Source organism: Chelonoidis abingdonii, chromosome 5 (assembly GCF_003597395.2).
Source record: "Chelonoidis abingdonii isolate Lonesome George chromosome 5, CheloAbing_2.0, whole genome shotgun sequence".
NCBI classification, from domain to species: domain Eukaryota; kingdom Metazoa; phylum Chordata; order Testudines; family Testudinidae; genus Chelonoidis; species Chelonoidis abingdonii.
The window spans coordinates 83,543,689-83,565,192 of NC_133773.1; the positions used below are offsets into that span (position 1 = coordinate 83,543,689).

A 21,504-nucleotide genomic window follows, 5' to 3' on the forward strand; every position below is an offset into this window, starting at 1 on the left:
GACTATCTAGTGACATACCACCACAGGGGTGTGCATAACTCCTATGTTAATCATATGTGTTGATAAAATTATTGTAAACAGGTGACAAAGTGACTGCTGGATATGCATTCAAATTGCAACAAGTAGCTTCCATGAACTTTACATCTAACGTGAAATCTAAAAGGAGTTTAATTTCTCACAGTGATTGACTTCTTTTTAATGCCAAAGAAGCTAAATTGAACAAGTAAATCAAACCAATCCTAAATTATCTACACAACCATCCAGGAGGATCAAGGCAGAATTTACCACGTGAGCTGATCAAACTCCAAATACAAAAATGGATATTCAAGACTAACTAGTTATAATTTGCAATTAAAATAAGCAGCAAAAATTTAACCCTCACTAAGCCTTTTGTTGTGGGAAAACATTTCAAATACACCTCTTACCGGTCTTTCATGTTCAAGAATTGATGATTTCCCCGGCTCGTATTCAAAAATACTTCTTGGTTCAGAACGGAATTTGCGGGTATCTACTTTTCTGTCAGGAGGATCCCAGTCATTTCTAAATAAGAAATATAAACAGTTGAGTGGGATTGTCTTTTCCATCAACACTGCAGCTCTGTAAAAGGCATATACAGATGTCAGGAGTTACACTGCACCATACAATTTTCATGAATAGAATATTAAGACAGAGACATAACCCTCAAGGGAAGGACTGATGAATTAGGCAAAGCTTAGCCCCTTTAACTTACTCCATGTGTCTATGCCTGTGTCTGCACTAGCCTTTTTCTTTCCTACTATTGCTAACACTGGTGCAGTTTTACCAGTGATAGCAATAGTGGGGATGCTAGTGTAATGTTTGTTCCACAGTAAATCTGAAATTTATATAGAGGTTTTTATGCATTTGAAGGGTACATTAAAAGCAGCAAACATTACTAAATCTCCTTACAATATTATTATAGATATTGATTCAATTATTGATATACATTTCCCACCACTGCTGTTCCATATGTCATAGCAATGGTGGGAGTAGTAATGTAGACAGGATACAGCCAGTATTTTTACCACTGTATTGGGTATACTAGCTCTGAGCAGGTTGAGATGACACATGGTTAAAATGCTGGTGGCCATCAGAAGCATTTATTTGATCATATACAAATCCAGTAAAACTTAAAGCAACGTTAATTGTGTAGGTAACGCTAAATGCTTTAGTCACTGGACAAAGCTTTCATAAATACATACTGATTAAATTATATAGTTAGCAAAATGTTTCATGCTTGATAACTTCAGGAACAATATTTAAAGAAAATAGTATAATGGATGCTCTGTATGCTGATCTGTAGCTGTATTCTTCTCACTTGTTTGTATCCAGATACAATGTTCAACTAGAAGTTTGCTTAATCAAATAAACGATCATTTCAGTTAATCTTTATAAGTTCTTCAGGTCAGGCACCTTGAGTGCAGTTCTGGTCCTACTTATTCAATGGCAGTTAACTTCAATGGAACCAAGATTTCATCCATTATCTTCATAACTATAAATTGCCTAGCAGCTTGTTGGTGCTATCCAGTAAAATCACTTTGTATTCTATTTTAATTAGTTTCTTATATTGCATCTCTCACCATAATATCATAACACTTATTTGGATTACATTTCATTTGTGGTTGTCACCTAGTTGTTATAATGGCAGGAACTTTCATTTCCGGGCAGTTTTTGCCATCACTAGCCTTATTGTATTCAGGATGACTGCAGCCTACATGTCTTTTTAATTAGAAATGTGGCAAATGGTCCACCAGTAACTCATGGGGGAGAGTCGCTGGTAATTGCTGTATGTTCACAGTAAGAGCTAGCAAATCCTGGTAAGTTACGTCAGCCTATGTTACATCATATGATGTGACATAGTTTGAAGTGACCTGACATTAAGCAAAGCATGTCATGTTTTATCATGTGCTTAAAAAAAAAATCTATACAGTAGCTTTTCTGTTGAAAGTGAACAGCACAGGTATGTTTGTAGGAGCAAGTGCTGGGATACAGATATCTCTGCTGTTAGATTGCTGTACTTTTTAAGCAAAGTAAAACCATTTTGTTTACTTACTTTATATTTTAGCTGGGAAGAAATTATGGTTTCAGAGCAGAAAACTGAAATTATGCCTACCACGAATGAATGAGGATATGGAACTGTTTTGTACAGGCCGCATTTTATTCAAAATAACTCAGAGAATTTAATTTTAAAGACAAAAAGATGTCATTAAAATTTAGATTCATACTCATTTTACTTAATTTACAATGTTTAGCCCTTAATCCCTTATGTGCTGTGACTTCTTGTGTCTGACTGATAATGTGAAGCATACCATATCTTGCCTTCCAGTTCCAAAGATGTGATGCATGTGGACCCTAAACCTTCTTAGGGGAGGGTTTAAATGCTTTCATTTCATAGACAATTAAAAATATCCTAGTCGCAAGAAAGACTCACTCTTTTAATGCTGGTGCCATGGCTGTCTGGGCATTACAGCGGTCATGAGTACACAAAGCTAAAGACTTCAGAATTCCCCAATCTAGAGAACTTGGATTTCTTCTGTCAATCTCGTCATCCAGCAGATTAAAATAGATAAAATGGCTGGAATGGTTTCCTCCAGGCAGAATGAATTGCAGGAGACCTTGGTTCCTGGCTCCTAAAAGGATCTTCACTCTATCTGGCCAGATGGCAGGACTATCACCACAACTCCAGAATTTGGATAGAGGTAAGCAGTTCTACATTTCTGTATGGCATGCTAACAAAAGCCTACACTGTAATCACTAGCACAGGTTCTTATCTTGCCCTGACCAACCAGACCATGGCAACAGCCATCAAGCTTAAACTTGGGAAAAACTAAGGCCCTAAGGTACAGAAGACAGACAGGAATGCAAAAGTAATTTATTTTCACCTGATATAAGACATTTCTTAAAAGAGAAACCAAACCAATTAAACTTGAGCTCAAGTGCTTAGTCCTGAGTGGTTCATTCGAGGTGTTAGAATCATTATTATATGATCTTAGCATATGAGGCTATTATAAGATTAAAATATATTACATTCCACTCCCTGCTCACATTGATAGTAGAGTAAAACAAATTAGTTATCTTTTGGAATGAATTTATATACAGATATTTTGAAAAGCTGCAATGATAGGATCAGTTGGTTGAATGTTCAAAAGCTCTTAATTTTCTTTTCCTAAAATACATTCTATATAGATTACTAAGGGATTTTTTGTTTGATTGCCGTTTTTCAAATTCAGTGTCTGAAAAAGTTTATTATTCGTTGCATAGAATTCCTTTTATAGATATAAAAGACATTTCCTGCTATCAACAAGACAGAATGGGCCAAATTCTGCTCTCATTTATATGGTGCATCCAAGATACTGGAAGCTGCATCCATAACTTGGAACAGAATGTGGCCCATTTTGTTTTCTTAAAACGCATTGCTGTTAATATTTAGAAATAGTTAATGTAAAACTGGATTTTGAACTCGTACCTGTAAATTTCTACGGTCTGCATGTATGAAAATAAAAAGTTTGCTCCAGCACTGGAACTTGTAATTGGAATAAATAGTACAGCACTTTTCATTTAATCTGATCTCCTTTGACTAAAGGGATAGGGGATTCTTTCCTGAACTAACAGGATTTAGCTCTTGGTGGGCTGAGTATTAATTCCAACACTAGGATTTGTGCTACTGCAGCAAGAGAGGCAGGAAAATGCCCAAGTCTCTTCAATCAGAAACCCTTCTTCTCCTTCAAAAGAAGAGATAGGGAAGTGGGAGGAGGATATGGAATTTTCCTCATCATGTCTCCAAAGATGTGCCACACAAACATCTCAGATGGCGCTGGTCCACTTACTGTACTGTGTTACAATTTTGCTTGCAATTTGCAAAATCACTTACATCCTGCTCTCTGCTAGGAGGTTTCATAAAAGGGGTTTCTATATGTTTACGTGGGGGAAAAAAAAACACCCCGCAGCGGCAAGTCTCAGAGCTTGGGTCTACAGATTTGGGTTCCCACAGCTTGTGCTATGGGGCTTAAAAATAGCCCTGTAGACATTTGGGCTTGGGCTGGAGCTCTGAGTCCCATCCATCTCACCTGATTTCAGAACCCAACCTCGAGCCTCAATGGGAATATCTACACAGCTCTTTTTAGTGCTGCAATGTGAGCCTGGTGAGCCAGAGTCTGTAGACCCAGGCTCTTAGACTTGCCACCACTGGTGATTTTTTGGAGGGCAGATGTACCAAAGGTCTCAAACTACTTTTATGCATCAGCACAAAGTCATAGTGAGAAATGGTCATTGCAGCCTGGATCATTCTGAAATACAGGAGGCAGGATAGTCCCATGGAAAAGAGTGGATGTTCAATATGCTTTACAAGGTATCATTGGCATGAGACTTCCTAGGCTCCTTAAGTACCAGTGCCAGGCAAGACAGCTTCAAGTACAGTGCCCACACTGAAGCAATAACATCATTTAATATCTGAATGCCCATTGAGTCATGGCCTTGTTTTCATAAGAACATAAGAATGACCATACTGGGTCAGATCAATGGTCCATCTAGTCCAGTGACCTGCCTTCTGATAGTGGCCAATGCCAGGTGCTTCACAGGGAATGAACAGAAAGCAGCAGTTTATCAAATGATCTATGCCCTGTTGTCCAGTCCCAGCTTCTGGCAGTCAGAGGTTTAGAGCATGGGGCTGTGTCCATGATCATCATGGCTAATAGCCACTGATGGATCTATCCTCCATGAATTTATCTAATTCTTTTTTGAACCCTGTTATAGTTTTGGCCTTCACAACATCCCCTGGCAACAAGTTCCACAGGTTGACTGGGCGTTGTGTGAAGAAATATTTCGTTATGTTTGTTTTAAAGCTATTGTCCATTAATTTAATTGGGTGACCCCTGGTTCTTGTGTTGTGTGAAGGGGTAAATAACACTTCCTTATTCAATTTTTTAATACCATTAATGATTTCATAGACCTCTATCATATAGCTCCTTAGTTATCTCTTTTCTTAGATGAACAGTTCTAGTCATTTAATCTCTCCTCATATAAAAGCAGTTCCATACCCCTAATAATTTTTGTTGCCCTTCTCTGTAATTTTTTCAATTCTAATACATCTTTTTTGAGATAGGGCAACCAGATCTGCTAACTGTATTAAAAGTGTGGGCGTACCATGGATTTATAGTGACATTATGATATTTTCTGCCTTATTGGTTCCTAACATTGTTAGCTTTTTTGACTGCCGCTGCACATTGAACAGAAGTTTTCAGAGAACTATCCACAATGAATCCAAGATCTCTTTCCTGAGTGATAACAGGTAATTTAGACTCCATCATTTTGTATGTATAGTTGGGATTATGTTTTCCCAATATTTCCCAGTATTACTTTGCATTTATCAACACTGAATTTCATCTGCAATATTTTTGCCCAGTCACCTAGTTTTGAGATCCCTTTCTAATTCTTCACAGTCACAGTCCACCGTTTGGACTCAACTATATACATTTATTTTGTATCATCTGCAAACTTTGACACCTCTAGATCCTTTTTTAAAAACTGGCATTACATTAGCTATCCTCTAGTCATCTGGTACAGAGGCAATATGTAAACTATCACAGTTAGCAGTTCTGCAATTTCATATTTGATTTCTTTCAGAACTCTTGGGTGACTAACATCTGGACTGGTGACTTATTACAGTTTAATTTATCAATTTTTTCCAAAACCTCTTCTCTTAACACCTCAGTCTGGGGCAGTTCCTCAAATGTGTTACCTAAAAAGAATGGCTTAAGTGTGGGAATATAAAAATAGGCAATATTTAGTCATCTCCCTTCATGTGATGTAATTGAATGGGACTCTCTTTCATTTGACTATTTTTCTTCAGTTCCTGCCTGTATTTTATCAACTTCTATCCAGTCCTCTCTAGTAGGATACAGAATATGCCCTTTAATAAATCCCCTCCTAAGAGTGTGTCTGTTTGATTCATGTGATCCTCCACACCAGTTAGCTTTCTCCCAGCTGTCTACAACCTTTTTAATTTTACATGACAGTAATCTGGTTCCATTTTGGTTTAGGTGGAGCCCATCCTTCCAGTACAGGCTGCTCCTTTCCAAAAAGGTTCCACAGTTCCTAATAAACCCAAATCCCTTCTCCAAACACCATCATCTCATCCACATATTGAAACCCCGCAGTTCTTCTGCCTGTCTAACCGGCCCTGCAGGTGGAACTGGAAATGTTTCAGAGAATGCTACCATGGAGGTACTGGACTTTAATCTCTTACCTAGTAGACTAAACTTGGCTTCCAGGACCTCTATCCTTCTTTTCCTATGTCATTGGTACCTACATGTACCACGACCACCGGCACCTACTCTGCACTATATATAAGTCTTTCTATATATCTCAAGAGGACTGCAACCTTCACATCTGCCAGGCAATTCACCATGCAGTTCTCCCGGTGATCACAAACCCAACTCTCTCATGCTGCTTCTACATCCATTAATTTTATTAGTTGATTGTAATGTTGTATTTACTATAGACTGTTTCCCCATCCCAGTAAATCTGCTTACTTTTCGGATGTAGACCTCTCTCTTGGACGAAGTGGTGGGACTGGAGGTGGTACATGTGGAGGAGGTATCGGGGAAGAGACCTTAAAGGCATCAGTGCCATTGTCAGAAATGCTTTTAGACAATGGTCTGTATGTCTGTGTCTTTGCAGCAGGGTGTGACTGAGCGGGGAGGGATGGGCTGTAACTACCTAAAGTAAAACAGAACACAGAAACAACTAAAATGCATCTCAGTAAAATACCAAACATTCATTTAACAAATCTGGGACATCAAAACCTTGTAAGTTTTAGAAACACATTGGTGAGTATTGTGTGCCTTTTCAAATAAATATTATAGATCTATATATATGGCCCCTCTTCCCTGCCCCACCCCACAAAGGCTCAGGATATTTCATGGGAATTAATCACAAGCTGGGGGGAGATAATGTCTGAGGTGCAGCTCATGGCAATTAACTGCAACCTCTTATTAGTCCCCCAGAACTGTCCTGCCCTCAGCTGTTATTGATGTCATAGGCTGAGAAGGAAAGAGAAATAGACACACCTTTTTCATTCTTTTTAATGAATGTTCTTTGGGTTTGTATGTAAGAGCATCTCTATGTAATTAGATCTGTGGACAATTACCCAGACAAATTTCTTGATTAAGCTCTCAAGAGTCCATTTGGGTCATGAATCTTGGATACACACACATGTTCTTGATAACATACAAAATATCAGCATGGGAGCCCCATTGAAAGCAATATGAAAATTTAAAGAACTCTTAAAAGCGCTTTTTGCATAATACACAATTGTACATTTCATTCACATGATAAGGAGTTTTTGTTCTAGTAAAATATCACTGCAGTATGATTTCTTTCTTCTGAAAGATTTGAAATTTATACATCTGTCATAGGAATAATATTTTACTTTTTTAGTGCTAAATAATGTCAATTCAGTATGAAAAATTAAGAAGATCACAAAATAGAAGCATCATAACTAGGTTTTCTTAATGTAGTATAATCTAAAAATATGGCAGTTGTATACAACATACTGCACGATGCTTATCTTCACCTGTATATGTAATTACACTTAACACTTTCATACTGCACTTTACTTTTTAGTTTAATATTCAGGAGTCAAACTATACACTATCATTAGCAAAAATAAATATAATTTAGTCAGAGATTACAACATTACAGTATATCCCATCTGCATTGAGAGGACCACATCTGCAGTACATGTCTGATTAATTCTGTAGTAAGAAATAAACCAAAATGAGGCTTTGCCACATTTGGTGAACGAAGACACAAACAGAGATCAAAAGGAAAGATGACATTTGATGACAACGATGAAAAACTTAATAAGAGCAGGCCTGAGTGGTTAGCTACCACTGCTGCTCGCTGACACTAACAAAAGATTTATTGGAAGTGAGGGAATAACTCCTACCAGTATTATATGCATATGCAGCATTATACATGTCTGTGCCGTCATCTATAAAGAGAAATATATATGTTACAGTAGTGCACTAGCTGTCAGTATATCATAACAAGCAGCTTTTGTCTTTGCAAATACAAACAGAAGATTAGTAGGCAATCAGCTCTCAGCCCTCATGTACATGTTTTCTGGAATTTGTCTTTGCCCTTTACACTTATCATGGGCTATTTTTATCATCCTATTCTGAGTGGCATATTGTTGCCATGATACCCAGATTGCAGAGTTAGTGGTTCATGCCAAATTGTGAGTTTTACTCATTCTTTTCTATTCAACCCTCATCTCTTCCCAACCATTCCCTCTCCTGTCTTTTCCCCCTTATTAGAGGACAGTAACATATCATTCCTACTATGAAAATCAACTTCTTACATCTAGCAATGTTGTCCAGTAGCTAGAGCAGGGGACTAGGAGACATCATTTTGGTGTTCTTCCATTCTTGATTCTGCCATTGATGTCATGTATGACCACAGGCAAATCAACCTAGCTACATCAATCTTCCCATCAGTAAAATCAGAATAATATCAACTCCCTCCCTCACTGAGGTATAATGAAGCATAATTATTGTCGTAAAGTGCCTTGACATCCTTGGATGAAAGGGAGAATAAGCAAAAATATGATTATCAGTAAGACTAATAATATGTCAGAGGTTCCTTTCCTTCAAAAAATAATTTATTTACAAATTAATAGGAGGAGAGAGGAAAATAAGTAGGGGCAGCGTATTTCCTCATTCAGTAGGCTCATTGTCCTAGCGCACAGGGGCTCTGTAACAGAAGGTAGCAATGACCACCCTGCACCCAGCCAAGTCCTGGTCACTCAGACTGAAGATGGGTACAGGTAAAGTTCCTTGCTACTCAGAACATCTCACTGACCTCTTGTGCTGTACATGATCAGATATAGGCTTTTATCCTTTATTTTTTGTTAGTAATGAAAATAAGTCCATCAGAAAAGTACGTAGCCTTTTGCTGGAAAAACACGTCTGCTGTAATAACATTTATCACATCAACTTAGCTTGGAGAAACTCCCATTGGGCTCTATTCAGTATCTACAACTCAGTGATCATAAGCTTTATTATGATCTGCAAGCAAGCCACCAGAATGCAGGGAAAGTGCATTTCTTAATGCCACTAAGAGTTATGTAACAAACAGAAAAATGTATACTTACCAGGCTTGTGAACCATATGGATTTGCTTGAACATTGTCTTATACCAATCCTTTGGCCGGTCAACTGTCTGAATAAAATACAGTTTACAACAATTAGCTAAAGAAACAAAAAGATCAGTGGTGACATATTACAGCAAATTCATCCCTGCTGTAACTCCACTGACTTGTAAAGAGATTCTGTAGGCATGAATTTGGCCCATTGTGGTCAGTCCCTTATTGATCCCTCACACACACACTTGCTCGTTCACTGTACAGCTGCAAGGTTTCCTATGAATCTTTGACTCAGCCCTAAATATCTTTCAGAGTTTGGAATCTGCTCTTGGATACAAAGACAGTATTTAAGAATATAGGAATTGCCGTACCGGATCAGTGGTCCATCTATTTAATGCCCTGCCTCTGACAGTGGCCAGTACCAGATGCTTTTATAGGTAAGACCCTACCAAATTCCCAACCGTGAAAAACGCATCACGGACCCTGAAATCTGGTCTCCCCTGTGAATTCTGGTCTTTTGTGAACATCTACCTTATACTATAAAGATTTCACCAGTGTTTCTCAAAGTGGGGGTCCTGACTCAAAAGGGGACGACAGGAGGGTTGCGAGGTTTTTCTAGGGGTATTGCAGCATTGCCACCCTTTTGCGCTGCTTTTAGAGCTGGGTGGCCAGAGAGTGATGGCTGCTAGCCAAGCGCCCAGTTCTGAAGGCAGCGCTCTGCCAGCAGCAGTGCAGAAGTAAGGGTGGCAATACTATATTATGCCATCCTTACTTCTGTGATGCTGCTGGGGACGGCGCTGCCTTTGGAGCTGGGCTACCGACCAGCAGCCACTACTCTCTGGCAGCCCAGTTTTGAAGGCAGCAGAGCCACCACTTGCATCACAGAAGTAAAGGTGGCAATATCGTGACCCCCCTACAATAACCTTGTGAACCTCCCCACCACAAACCCCTTTTGGGTCAGGACCCCTACAGTTACAAAACTGTGAAATTTCAGATTTAAATATCTGAAATAATGAAATTTACAATTTTTAAAATCCTATGATCACAAAATTAACCAGAATGGACCGTGAATTTGTTAGGGCTCTATTTATAGGAAAGTGCAAGAAATCTAACAGTAGGCAATTACTTACCCACAGGAAACATTTCTTCCTAACTCCAGGCAGTTAGTGATGAACATGAAATTATCTTAAAATAAAATTGCTATTGAATGCAGCTGTAGAAATTTTCATTACCTGTATAAATGTCTTTTTTTAATGCTACTAGGAATTTGACCTTCATGATATCTTGTGGCAATGAGTTCCATATGTTACTATTTTTACATAATGCATAATTGTTTCCTTTTGTCAGTTTTACATTTGTTGCCTTTTAATTTGATCGAATTTTGCCTACTCCTTGTATCAGGAAAAAGAATAAGCAGGAGCATTCAATTTACCTTCTGAATACTACTCATTATTTGGTACACCTCTGTGACGTTTCCTCTGGAAACTGAATAGTCCCAATGTTTTCAATTTTTTTTCTTATGGAAATTTCTCCAGGCCTCTAACTACTTTCACTACCCATCTTTGAACCCCTTCTATTTCTGCAATATCTTTTTTGAGATAAGATGATCAGAACTGAAATAGTTTTGTGGGTGAGGAGAGATCACTGATTTATATAATAGCAAAAAACTGTTTTCAAGATTATTTTCTATCCTGTCCTTTTTATATCCTAGCATTTTGTTTGCTTTTGGTGACCATTGCTGAGCAGTGAGCAGATCATTTTATTCTGATGTCCACAATGAAGCCCATATTGTTAGATGAGTGGTGATAATCAATGTAGAGCCTCACAATATATACAAAAAGTTCAATATATACCTTGCAACGCGCATTACTTTGCATTTGCCATTGTTGAATTTTATCTGTTATCATGGTGCCCATTCACGTTCACCTGCTGAAATTCCCAGGGGTGGCTCCAGGCACCAGCACCCCAAGTGCGTGCCTGGGGCGGCCAGCCACAGGGGGCGCTCTGCCGGTCACTGCAAGGGCGGCAGGCAGGTTGCCTTCGGCGGCATGCCTGCGGAGGGTCCATTGGTCCCGCGGCTTTGGCGGACTTCCCGCAGGCTGCCGCCGAATTCACGGGACCGGGGACCTTCTGCAGGCAAGCTGCCGAAGGCAGCCTGCCTGCTGTGCCTGGGGCGGCAAAATGCCTAGGTCCCTGGAAGTACCCCAAACTCTCCTCTAGTCCAAATTAACCTACAGAATTTGGACATCTGAATATTTATCACCTCACTGTTCACCATCTGTTCTAAGTCACTAATAAATATTTTAAACAGCAGTTTGCTTACCTATGTTAAAAGAGGCACTTTTTTTGTTGTTTTAAATGCTCCTTGCTACAGTCATTACCTTATATTTAACTCTTCTATTTTGTTAACCCCTAAAACTGCACTTTGAGGAGCTATCATTGTAATAACTGGACAGAAACTGCTCCCTATCAAAAAACTTGTCTGCAAGACTTTTTGTGAAAAAAATATTAGGTCTCACAAAATTGCTAATTTATGGCATAAAATACCACTGTATACAATAGGCCAAATCAATCTCTCCAGTTTTTGATCTGGAGATGAAAAGAGCAAACACTCAACTGAAAAGGCCAGAAATCTGTTGGAGGGAAAGAAGTTGACCCTAAGCCATAGTAACTTCTGCCCCACATCTGAGTGCAGGGAGTTTATCTGACCTGAGATTTGGGCTGGTTGGTTTGCATGGAGTGGAGATGCTCAAGGAAAAGCTGCTTGGTGTGGCATTATCCTCCCTCCAATCCCCATCTGCAAACTCACAGACATTAATTCTGATCTTCTTAACATTAATTCCCAAGGGTTGGTTATGTCTCTGTACTTGCAAGACTGTGGGGAGGGATAATTGAGCTTGATTTATGAAGAAGCCATTGGATCCATGCTACCACCATCTCCCTGCTTGTGATGGGCCAGAAATGATCCTCCAACTGAGTTTGGATGCATGGTGGTGAAAATCTATGGGAATTAATGCAGAAGTGTCAACATTAATCCTTATGGTTATGTCCTCACAGTTTGCCAGAGAATGAAGGTGCATAGATGTCTCCAGGCCCAATTCCCTTGCTGACAGTCACATCCCCTCCAAATCTATGGATATCCAATCATGCAGAATACATGAAGAGAGGCTTTCATGGGGCCAGCGGAGTAGAGGAGTGGCGGGAGGGAAGCATGATATCATTAAGTTTCAGTTCTCCTCTCCCAAACATATTTTTGTACTTGAGCAGTAGTACTTGGAAGACTCTATAATCATTTTCAGTGTTGTAACAATCCATCAGAAAGTGCACAATTAAAGCAGGCATCTAAGATTCTCAGTGTAGCTTTTTTCATTTTGCCCTACATTCTATTTCACATACAAAGCAACCCATAATTAAACAGTGCTTTGTGTTAAAATGTTTCCTAATTAACAGTGGGTAAAATCCATTAAAAGAAATCAGTTCTAGCTGGAATGTTACATCATCGCAAAAGGAAAACAAATCTGGTCAGACTGCATTTTGTTATTTACACACAAAAGAAAGGCATCTTTAGTATTCAGAATAATTTTATAGTTAATTGTGAAACAGTTATTTTGGATACTGTAGTTAAAAAATATGCCGTCACACTACATTTTAGTGACTTTTTTCTTGGTTAGATCCATAGTAATGGTATTTAAATCTAGCGATGTCTAGTACAGTACTTTAATTTCTGCTTGTGGATACAGTTGATACTGCACATATAAGATTTATTACTGTATTTAGGAAAATAGCCTAATTCACTTACTGCTTGATTTAAAAGTTCTGTTTCTTACTGAGACAGAATAATTGCATTTTGTGTTTGTAAGTTCTTATTCCCAAATACTGGTATTTTATAGAAGCAGAAGAAACAGATTTCCAACAACATAGCTAATGCTCAAATTTGAGGACATACATGATTAGATTCTTACAGCTCTCTTGTTTTTCCTCATCTTTGAAAAGATTCAAAGGCTTAGCAATAACACAGCATAGATACTATTTTGTGCCCAAACTAGCTGGAAAATTTGAAAACTGGATTAAAATCACAGCTGACAATTTGACTGAAAACTCTTCTGAGAGAGTTCCAATGTGATCATTCACTTCCAAAGTCCAATTTTTCTGTCCTGACACTTCAAAGTGCCTGGGGCTATTATGCTGATAGTTTGGTTGTATTGGAAGGGTCTGAGTGCCAGACTTTGGCTTACCCCCATGCTTCCTGATTTGGCAGGGGCTGAAATACTATCAAGGCAACAAGCTCAGATGCTGGGAGGAAGGAGAGCTTTGCAATGACTGCTTCCAGTTTGAGATACAGAAATGTTAAGGATGGATTTTGAAGACAGCTCCAGCCAGCCTTTCTTGGCAGGACAGCACTGAGCTTTGAGGACTGGGGGCAGAAAGGAAAAACGGGAGGAGATCATCAGCGCTACATGCTGCAAAAAAAGTTTGTTTCTAAACCCTCATTTGAAAGCCTCTCTTTGTGCAGCACAGTGTCTCAATATGCAATAGTTATGTTATTTACAATGAAGTGCAGTGGCTGAATGGTCAAGGTGCTTGATTACAATCCTGGAAAATGTGGGTTCAAACGCACACTGAATGACCCTCAAGTTCACCCAGCTACAAAATGGATACCTGATCCAAAGGCTTAGAGAGATAAGGTGGGTGAGATTATATCTTTTATTGGACAACTTCTAACCATAGGGTTAAGGAAGTCAAAGACGGCTGGATGCAAGGCTAGTCACATAACTCCCTTGTGTACTGTTAGCTATGGAAACAGATACAGATGTGCATTAAACCATGTCAGCGTGATGAGCTATCTGTGGCTTGGGGCAGACCTTTTTAATGTTATCTGCTACACTGGAACTCACGTTTACTGCACTCTGCAGGCAGCTGTCTTTTTAATTTGTACAAGAAACTTTGAAACTTTCATTGTATTGCTGAGATGAGCTGAACTGAAACACCCAGGTCCCTCCAACAGAAGACTAAAGGGTGAGCTGGATATTTGGGTGCCCAATGACCCTTGGAAAACAGAGCAACTGCTACTCTCCTGTTTTCCCTTGCTTATCGAAAATGCTGCTGTGGCACTTCTGTATGTTCCTGGACGGTGCTACATTTTTGAGGGATGGGATGGTGCAGCATGTTTGCTGACAACACCATCACCTTTCACCCTCTCACTGCTGGGATATGCTCAGATCTACATATCAGCCTCACTTTGTTTAAAGTGTATGCTCAGATCAATACCTTGAGAACTGAAACTATGGGGTGTGAGGGAAGTGGCAACACACACACACACACACACACACATTCTCTCTCTCTCTCTCTCTCTCTCACATGGTATATTCCTAGCAGACAATAACTTTTAACTCACTCTGGTCATGAGACTCATTTACATAACAGTAATATTACAAGCTGCACAAGGTTTTGATGCAGCAGCACAGACCTGAAAAGAAAGCAACCCCGAACTGGAAAAAAAAATCCAAATGGCATACATGAGTTTCAGAGAAAATCTTCAGAGACTGACACTATCCCAGATCTGGAAGTTAAATACACTGTTGGCAGCTTGCCAGCCACATTAAATACACTTGGGGGATTTCAGTTATACTCTTATATAACTAATATCCACCTTACGGAATCAATCTGCTATTCTTAAAAAAGCACAACAAAACAATAACTTCCTATACAAAAGGCAGGGCGGTCTGCTTAGCAGGAATGGGAAGCTATAGCTTAGTTCTAATGCAAGTTACTCATTTTTTAAAAGCTTTCTATTGTATAATTTGTATATGACAAAATCAAAGGAAAGGAAAGCAAGAAATGCTAGAGTTTCCTCCCCCCACCTTATTCAAAGTATCCCAGTCTTACCACTTATTCTGAAATCTTTCCTATTGCTTTTCTCCATCAATTCCTGTTTCCCCCCTAATTTTTCAATCCAGTGAAGCAGCTCTTGGCAATTACACAACTCCATATGTCAGTGTTGGCAGGCAAAGTATATCCAACAGTTGCTACATCCTTGCACCTCACAAAGATTTCACCTGCAAGGGCTCTGCTGCTTTCATCCTGGCTCCCACTCTTCTTACTCTCGCCGTCTAGCACAACACCTCTCCTCTGGCCAGGAAGGCCAGTGAGCTGCTCCTTCGTAGACTCACTGCTACTGTCTGGACCAGCCAGAAGGGGCTGCCCTGACAGCAGCATGGAAAGAATGCTTCAGCATAGAAAAAACAAAACTCTTCAGTCTGACATCCTGGGACTGCTCAAGCAGCGACTAGTGGCAAGTCATCAAAAACCGAACTAATCACAATGAGAGGGTTTCCATGCTGCTCATTTAAATATCATGAAAAAGCATGGAGGGTCCGTGATGCATTTAATTGGGATAGCAGTCAAACAAGTTATTATTGAAACAGGTCTGTTAATTTCAATACAGTAGCCATGGGAAAAAATAGGCACCTGAGGTTTATTTGCTAATGGGAAAAATTATCAAATTTTGTAGGTTTAGAATGACAAGACAGACAGTAAATGAAATTACAGCATAACGCCACAAAGGCCAGGGAAAATAATAGAAACAAGAATGAAACTGCAGTTCTGACTATATATAATTAAAACTAGAACTATGGAGTTGCCCAGTTATGCTTCCTGCAACACACAGTATTATATTCATGAGCCCTCTGATTACACATGCTCTATTCCACATTATATAAGACTAGAAGAATGCGAAAAACCCACTACCAACAATCAATTCATTGTCTGAGTTCTCTCTCTGTCACTCTCTCTCTTACACACACACAAACACATACTCCCTGGCATTTCCTACCGTTCTAATTGCTGTTGGGATTCCAGATTCATCTACTGGGCCAATCCCTGCATAATGTGGTGCTCTAATGACTGTGACTTTCTTCTCTTCCTCTGAAGATCTACAGATTGGTATTGTACTGGGAATGGTGCTGCTGCCAACAGACTGACCATACTGTGAGTATGTCTCTGTGGAATCTGTAAAGATAATGCGACAGAATGTTGTATAACGATAGAATAATCATACTTTGCACTTATAGCACGCTTTACATTTTCAAAGTGCTGTACAAACATGAAAGGAAATTTGATAACCACATACATACAGAATACCTGATAATACTACACGTTAGCCTGAGCAGCTAGGTTTAGTAGGATTTCCACTGCAAAACCTTCTACTCAAGGAGTTACACATATGTGGATTATTTTATTAACCTCTGTGCTGAGCTCAAAATCTCTCAGGTTAAGACAGACTTAAAGAAAACATACAACATTTGAAAACTAAATTTGCTTTTCTGCTTTTAAGGTCTGGCTGAGGGAAGAGAGACCAACACAGAGACAAACAAAAGTCTTAGCAAAGCTAGTGGAATAGACACTTTTTTCCTGTAAACTAGACTTGCCACTTTTCCATGCTTCTGGAAGCAGAAGAGTTCACATTACCACAGAGCACTCGTCCGTAGTATGGATGGCAGAGTTGAAAACTATTTCTATTCTACATGTGTAGTAATGAATTTACTCAAACATTCCACAGAGATTTTTCAGTACATATGTTGGATCCTGCTTTTATGCTGTGAGAATGTTACCCAGGAAATTCTCTTTAACGTTACCAGTTTTGGAACTTGGATGAATTATGAGGTCTATTATGTATTTTACAGATTCTTTTCATCCTTACATTTATATTAGTATCTTTATTTAAATAGCTTTATATGATTAATATGCCATGTGCACATCAATAACTCTGCCTCTCCCCGTAGCAGGCATGCCAATGGGCCACTTACATTTATTGAGGTTAAAACTGCAGGCTACTATGGGTTTTTGGTGCGGAGGATAATTTTGCAACTTCCTCCCCAACTCTTCTTTTAATTATTGAAATTAATACTAGCTACTACTACCTACCTCTAAAATTCACAGCAAGTCATTAACAAAAAGACACAATGTTAAGATGCTGGGATATGCCATATGAAGCCGTGTACTGTCATAAGGTGATGTGTTTAGATGTAATCTTGCATACAGAAGAAACATAATAAGATTCTCTAGTCATTCAGGCAACAGATTTCAGTGGCTAATTAGTGACTATCTAAGCATGGTTTGCAACAGCAGGTACGGTACTACCCACGTTTCTGCTGCAAGATGGCTGAAATTAGGCATAAAGCTAGATTTCTGGCACTGCTGGTGGAGACTATGATTTCCCTCCAATGCAATAGGTGTTACAGTCTTTAACGTTTAACTAGAAGAATTGTGATATAACGCAACAAAGGAGACTGTGATGATTTGCAGCTCTGAGTGTAATGTGAATATTTTCTCTCCCTGTTTATTGGAAGGAATTTGGATTTAACACAACCTGATGCTAAATTTAGAAAACTTTTGAAATCCGATCTTACGCTCCTTGCAAGGCCTAATCTGCTGGCATCAAAGGGTTTTTGAGTGTACAAGGAATGTGAGATCTGGCCATTGTTTTGTAAGTCTCAGAAATTCAGAACGACCCTGAGATAATGCTCTTAAATATTATATTCAAAAAGGACCGAGTAGGGACAATTTCTGAAGCATAGTTAATAAAGACTCAGATCTCTAAATCAGAGATCAGGTGTTTTTAAATGAACCTGTATTTTTGTCTGTGCAGATACACGTGCTCAGTTTTTGCTCTTATCACTTGTACTCAGATAATATACCATTTATACAATTCATAGATTTCAAAGCGAGAAGGGACAATTTTGGTCATCTAATCTGACCTCCTGTGTAACACAGGAGCAAACTCATTATGCATATTCAAATGTTTTTGTGCATATAGATTCTGAGTATGCAAATGTTGATGAGAAAACTGGAAAATCCATGTGATTGCACATACAAAGATTAATGGAGAGACATTATGTTAGGTCTTATATGTGCTTTTTTGAAAACAGAAATCATTTTAGACTATATTCCGTGGGGCAGAGATCTTGTCCTTATATGTTTGTAAAGTGCGATTTATTCTTATGACCCTCTAAAGAATACATATGAAATTTTATTTGGCAATGCTTTAAACTTTTAAAATTTCAGGACCTCACAATCTGTGAGGAGATGACTTCCACTGCAAACTGAGGGACCAGTCACTCAGCACCATGCAAAACTGGACCCTAATGCCTTAAGGAGGTTAAGAAACACCTAAGAGGATTTTGATCCACATTCAGGAATATCTGAAAGTCATGCAGTTTTAATCTATGATTTCACTCTCAATCTAACTAGTGGAATGATTGCAAGAGGTCATTCACATATGTAAAAGAATCTTGCTTTAAAGTAATAAGACTGTAGTAAATCCAGTTTAGGAAAGTTATTGTGTCTAACAATAAATTGTGTTGTTGCTTGTAATTTTCCCAAAGTACATGACTAGATAATACCTTTATTTATGTGGAATGCTCTGTAACTGCTTGCAGTCCTTGCCCCATAAATCAGAACATGTTGCATGATGTATAAAGTAAACATTATGTGAAAGGCTTACCCATCTTCTTGCCATGCTGCATGATAATGTTTGAATTGAGTGAAGCTGGTGGAGAGTAAGCTGAAGAAGGGGAAAAAGGCCTTTGAAAGTGACTCATTGGACTGGCAGCAGTGCCAGAGTTCCCATTCACTGTTATCTGGGCCTGAGAGAAACAAAACAATATCCCATTAAAGTACGCACAAAGTTCTCTGAATACCTTCGCAAATAAAGGGTGATGTAAGACCATCAACCACATGACAATGCACAGTTGTCAGGTACTTAGCCGCAACAGGAATCAGTATTCACTGAAATACAAAACTCATCACAGGACTGCAATGTGCTCCGTATGAATCTGCCTCCTCCTTTGTCCTTATAAAGGTCTTGTATGAAGAATACTGGAGTCATGGGAAGGGGACAGAAGGACCATAGTCAAGGCAGCAAGATGAGCCGCATAAAAAATATCTGCATGGATCTGACATCAGTAGAAAATGAAGGTGGCAGTAAAATTTACTCTCATCGTGTAACAAAGGCTGCCTTAGATCACTCACTTTAAAGGGACACCTCATTCCAGATACTTAGCTCTGGCTGACATTAATGGAACTGTGTGTGCAGACTGAAGAGGAAAAGACATAATCAGCTGAAACATCTTTGAAAGGTGGCACCTAGCACATGGGCAACTGTGAGATGCTTGAGTCTAATGCATATTATAGCAAAAAAAGGGGCATCAATGTGTCTTGTAAACAAAAATGGAGAAAGCAGTACAACAACGGATTCTGTTGACATCACAAAGCACTTGAGCTTTGCTCTCAGAAGGTTTCTCTAAGGCAAGGTGTCCTATCCCCCCCGCACCACATGGCTTTAGATCTCTACAGCTGGGCTGCCACACCACAGTTGGAGAGTTCTACAAAGAATATAGAGTGGAGAATCTGAGAAGATAAATCCATTTTTAATATCCAGTCATTATTTTCATTTTAAAAAAAGATGGCAAGGCTGCAATTTTCTGTCTCTTTTTCCATGCAATTATTTTTAAAACTCTAAACAAAATTATGAGCATTGAAAAACTCCTTTGTCTGGTTTTGTATAATAAAAGAGAACAATTGAAGAATTGATTTATGTTATACATGGCTACCCCACCATAATGTAACCCGATATAACACAGGTTCGCATATAGCGCGGTAGCAGTGGGGCTCCAGCGGCCCTTTAAAGGGTCCAGAGCTCCGGTTGCTGTGGGAAGCCCAGGGCCCTTTAAATCACCACTGGAGCCCTGCCGCCGCTACCCTGGGGCTCCAGCAGTGGGGCTCAGGCAAAGCTTTAAAGGGTTAGGGGCTCCGGCTGCTGCAGGGAGCCCCGGGCCCTTTAAATCACCACCGGAATCCTGCTGCTGCTACCTCGGGGTTGCGGCAGTGGGGCTCGGGCAGCGATTTAAAGGGCTCAGGCTCCCCGCAGCGACCGGAGCCTGGAGCTCTTTACATCACCACCGGAGCCCTGCCGCTGCCACCCTAGGGCTATGGCAGCAGGGCTCTGCCATGATTTAAAGGGCCTAGGGCTCCCTGCAGCTGGCACTCTGGGCTCTTTAAATCACTGCTGCAGCCCTGCCACTGCTACCCCAATATAACGGCGTTTCACTTATAATGCAGTAGGGATTTTTGGCTCTGCACGACCGCGTTATATCGGGGTAGCGGTATACTTTTGTTGAAAGCTGTAGTTATGAAATGTGAAGGTAAAGGTATGAAGAAGAAAAGCAAGGAACAAGAAGCCTCCGTTTTAAAAAGAATGTACATTATTGCTAGACTCTTTATAAATGAAATGTGGTTCACTCTCTTCTGCGATATTAGAAGTGATAGGCTTCACTCCTGTAGTTTAAGAAATGGGTATTCTGGGGATGAGGAATTTTAGGCTTGTTTTTACATCTCACACCCCCATACCTCCTACCACCTCAGTAGGAATTGCAGTTGTGTAAGAAAAAGAAGATCTAGCTCCTAAGTATATGTCATCAGAACTCCTGAATGCATTCATTTTATGGATATCTTTTAGAGTAAATTGAGTAGGTATTTGAACTTAAGGTTGTGCCAATGTGTCCATTAGAGCTTGCCTGCTCAGATCTGTTCCTTTAGAAATGCAAGGACAAACATTTAAACAGATTTTTTTTTAAAGATGCATTTATTTATTGTAAATATGTTTGCTGCTAAATTCTTTAAAGATAGTTACAATGAAATAACACAAATAAAGGTCTGATTTTCAAAATATCAAAATCCTAGTGCACATGTGTGCATGCTTAATTTGAACTCACAACTGTCACATTTATTCATAAATGTCAGGGGTTTACACATGCAACTGTCCAGCAGGATGTTTGCCCCTTTATTGCCAGTTGTCAGGTCCCAACTGGCTGTGATAACTATTACACATTCTAGTATCACGTGCATGGCATTGTGTTTTAAAAAGAACCTGAATATGGTCACTGGGATATAGGCTTTTATCACTTTACGGAAATGCTATCTATCAAAAACGTCCACAGACCCAGCAAATTGTAGCTCAACTCCTGACAGGAGACCTGAGCAGTAGTATTTCATATTGGTGCTTCATGCCATTCACTGACTCTTGATAGGACTTCACATTCAGGCTAAGATCCTACACCTGAGCTACTGAAGAGCTGTCTCACTCTATATAACCCTCCAAAAATACTTCTAGCCCTAGGAACACAAGCTCTGAATGAGCCCAGGGAGACTATTTCAGGAGCTAGAGAATGGTTCTTTTCAGCTGAGGCCCATTGGATGTGAGGCACCTTCCTTGTTCCTAAAACCAGAGTGAGCCCAATCTCTCCTCTTATAGAACTAAATGCAACTATCTCTTTGAGAAGACCT

General features: G+C 39.5%; 1 protein-coding gene across 9 annotated transcripts in view; it reads right to left on the reverse strand.

The window, feature by feature from the left end:
- SORBS2 (sorbin and SH3 domain containing 2) overlaps positions 1–21,504 on the reverse strand; it is a 436,274-nt gene that overhangs the window by 65,113 nt on the left and 349,657 nt on the right. For 8 of the 9 annotated variants that reach the window (XM_075066420.1, XM_075066419.1, XM_075066418.1 and 5 more), the window contains 6 exons: positions 18,665–18,806; positions 15,995–16,170; positions 9,173–9,239; positions 7,967–8,011; positions 6,549–6,735; positions 426–540 (listed from right to left, as the gene is read on the reverse strand). In XM_075066420.1, the coding sequence (XP_074922521.1) occupies positions 426–540; positions 6,549–6,735; positions 7,967–8,011; positions 9,173–9,239; positions 15,995–16,170; positions 18,665–18,806 (732 nt within the window). Of the gene's footprint in view, positions 1–425; positions 541–6,548; positions 6,736–7,966; positions 8,012–9,172; positions 9,240–15,218; positions 15,326–15,994; positions 16,171–18,664; positions 18,807–21,504 lie in introns of those variants that run through there. The other variant, XM_032800341.2, reaches the window with a different exon arrangement.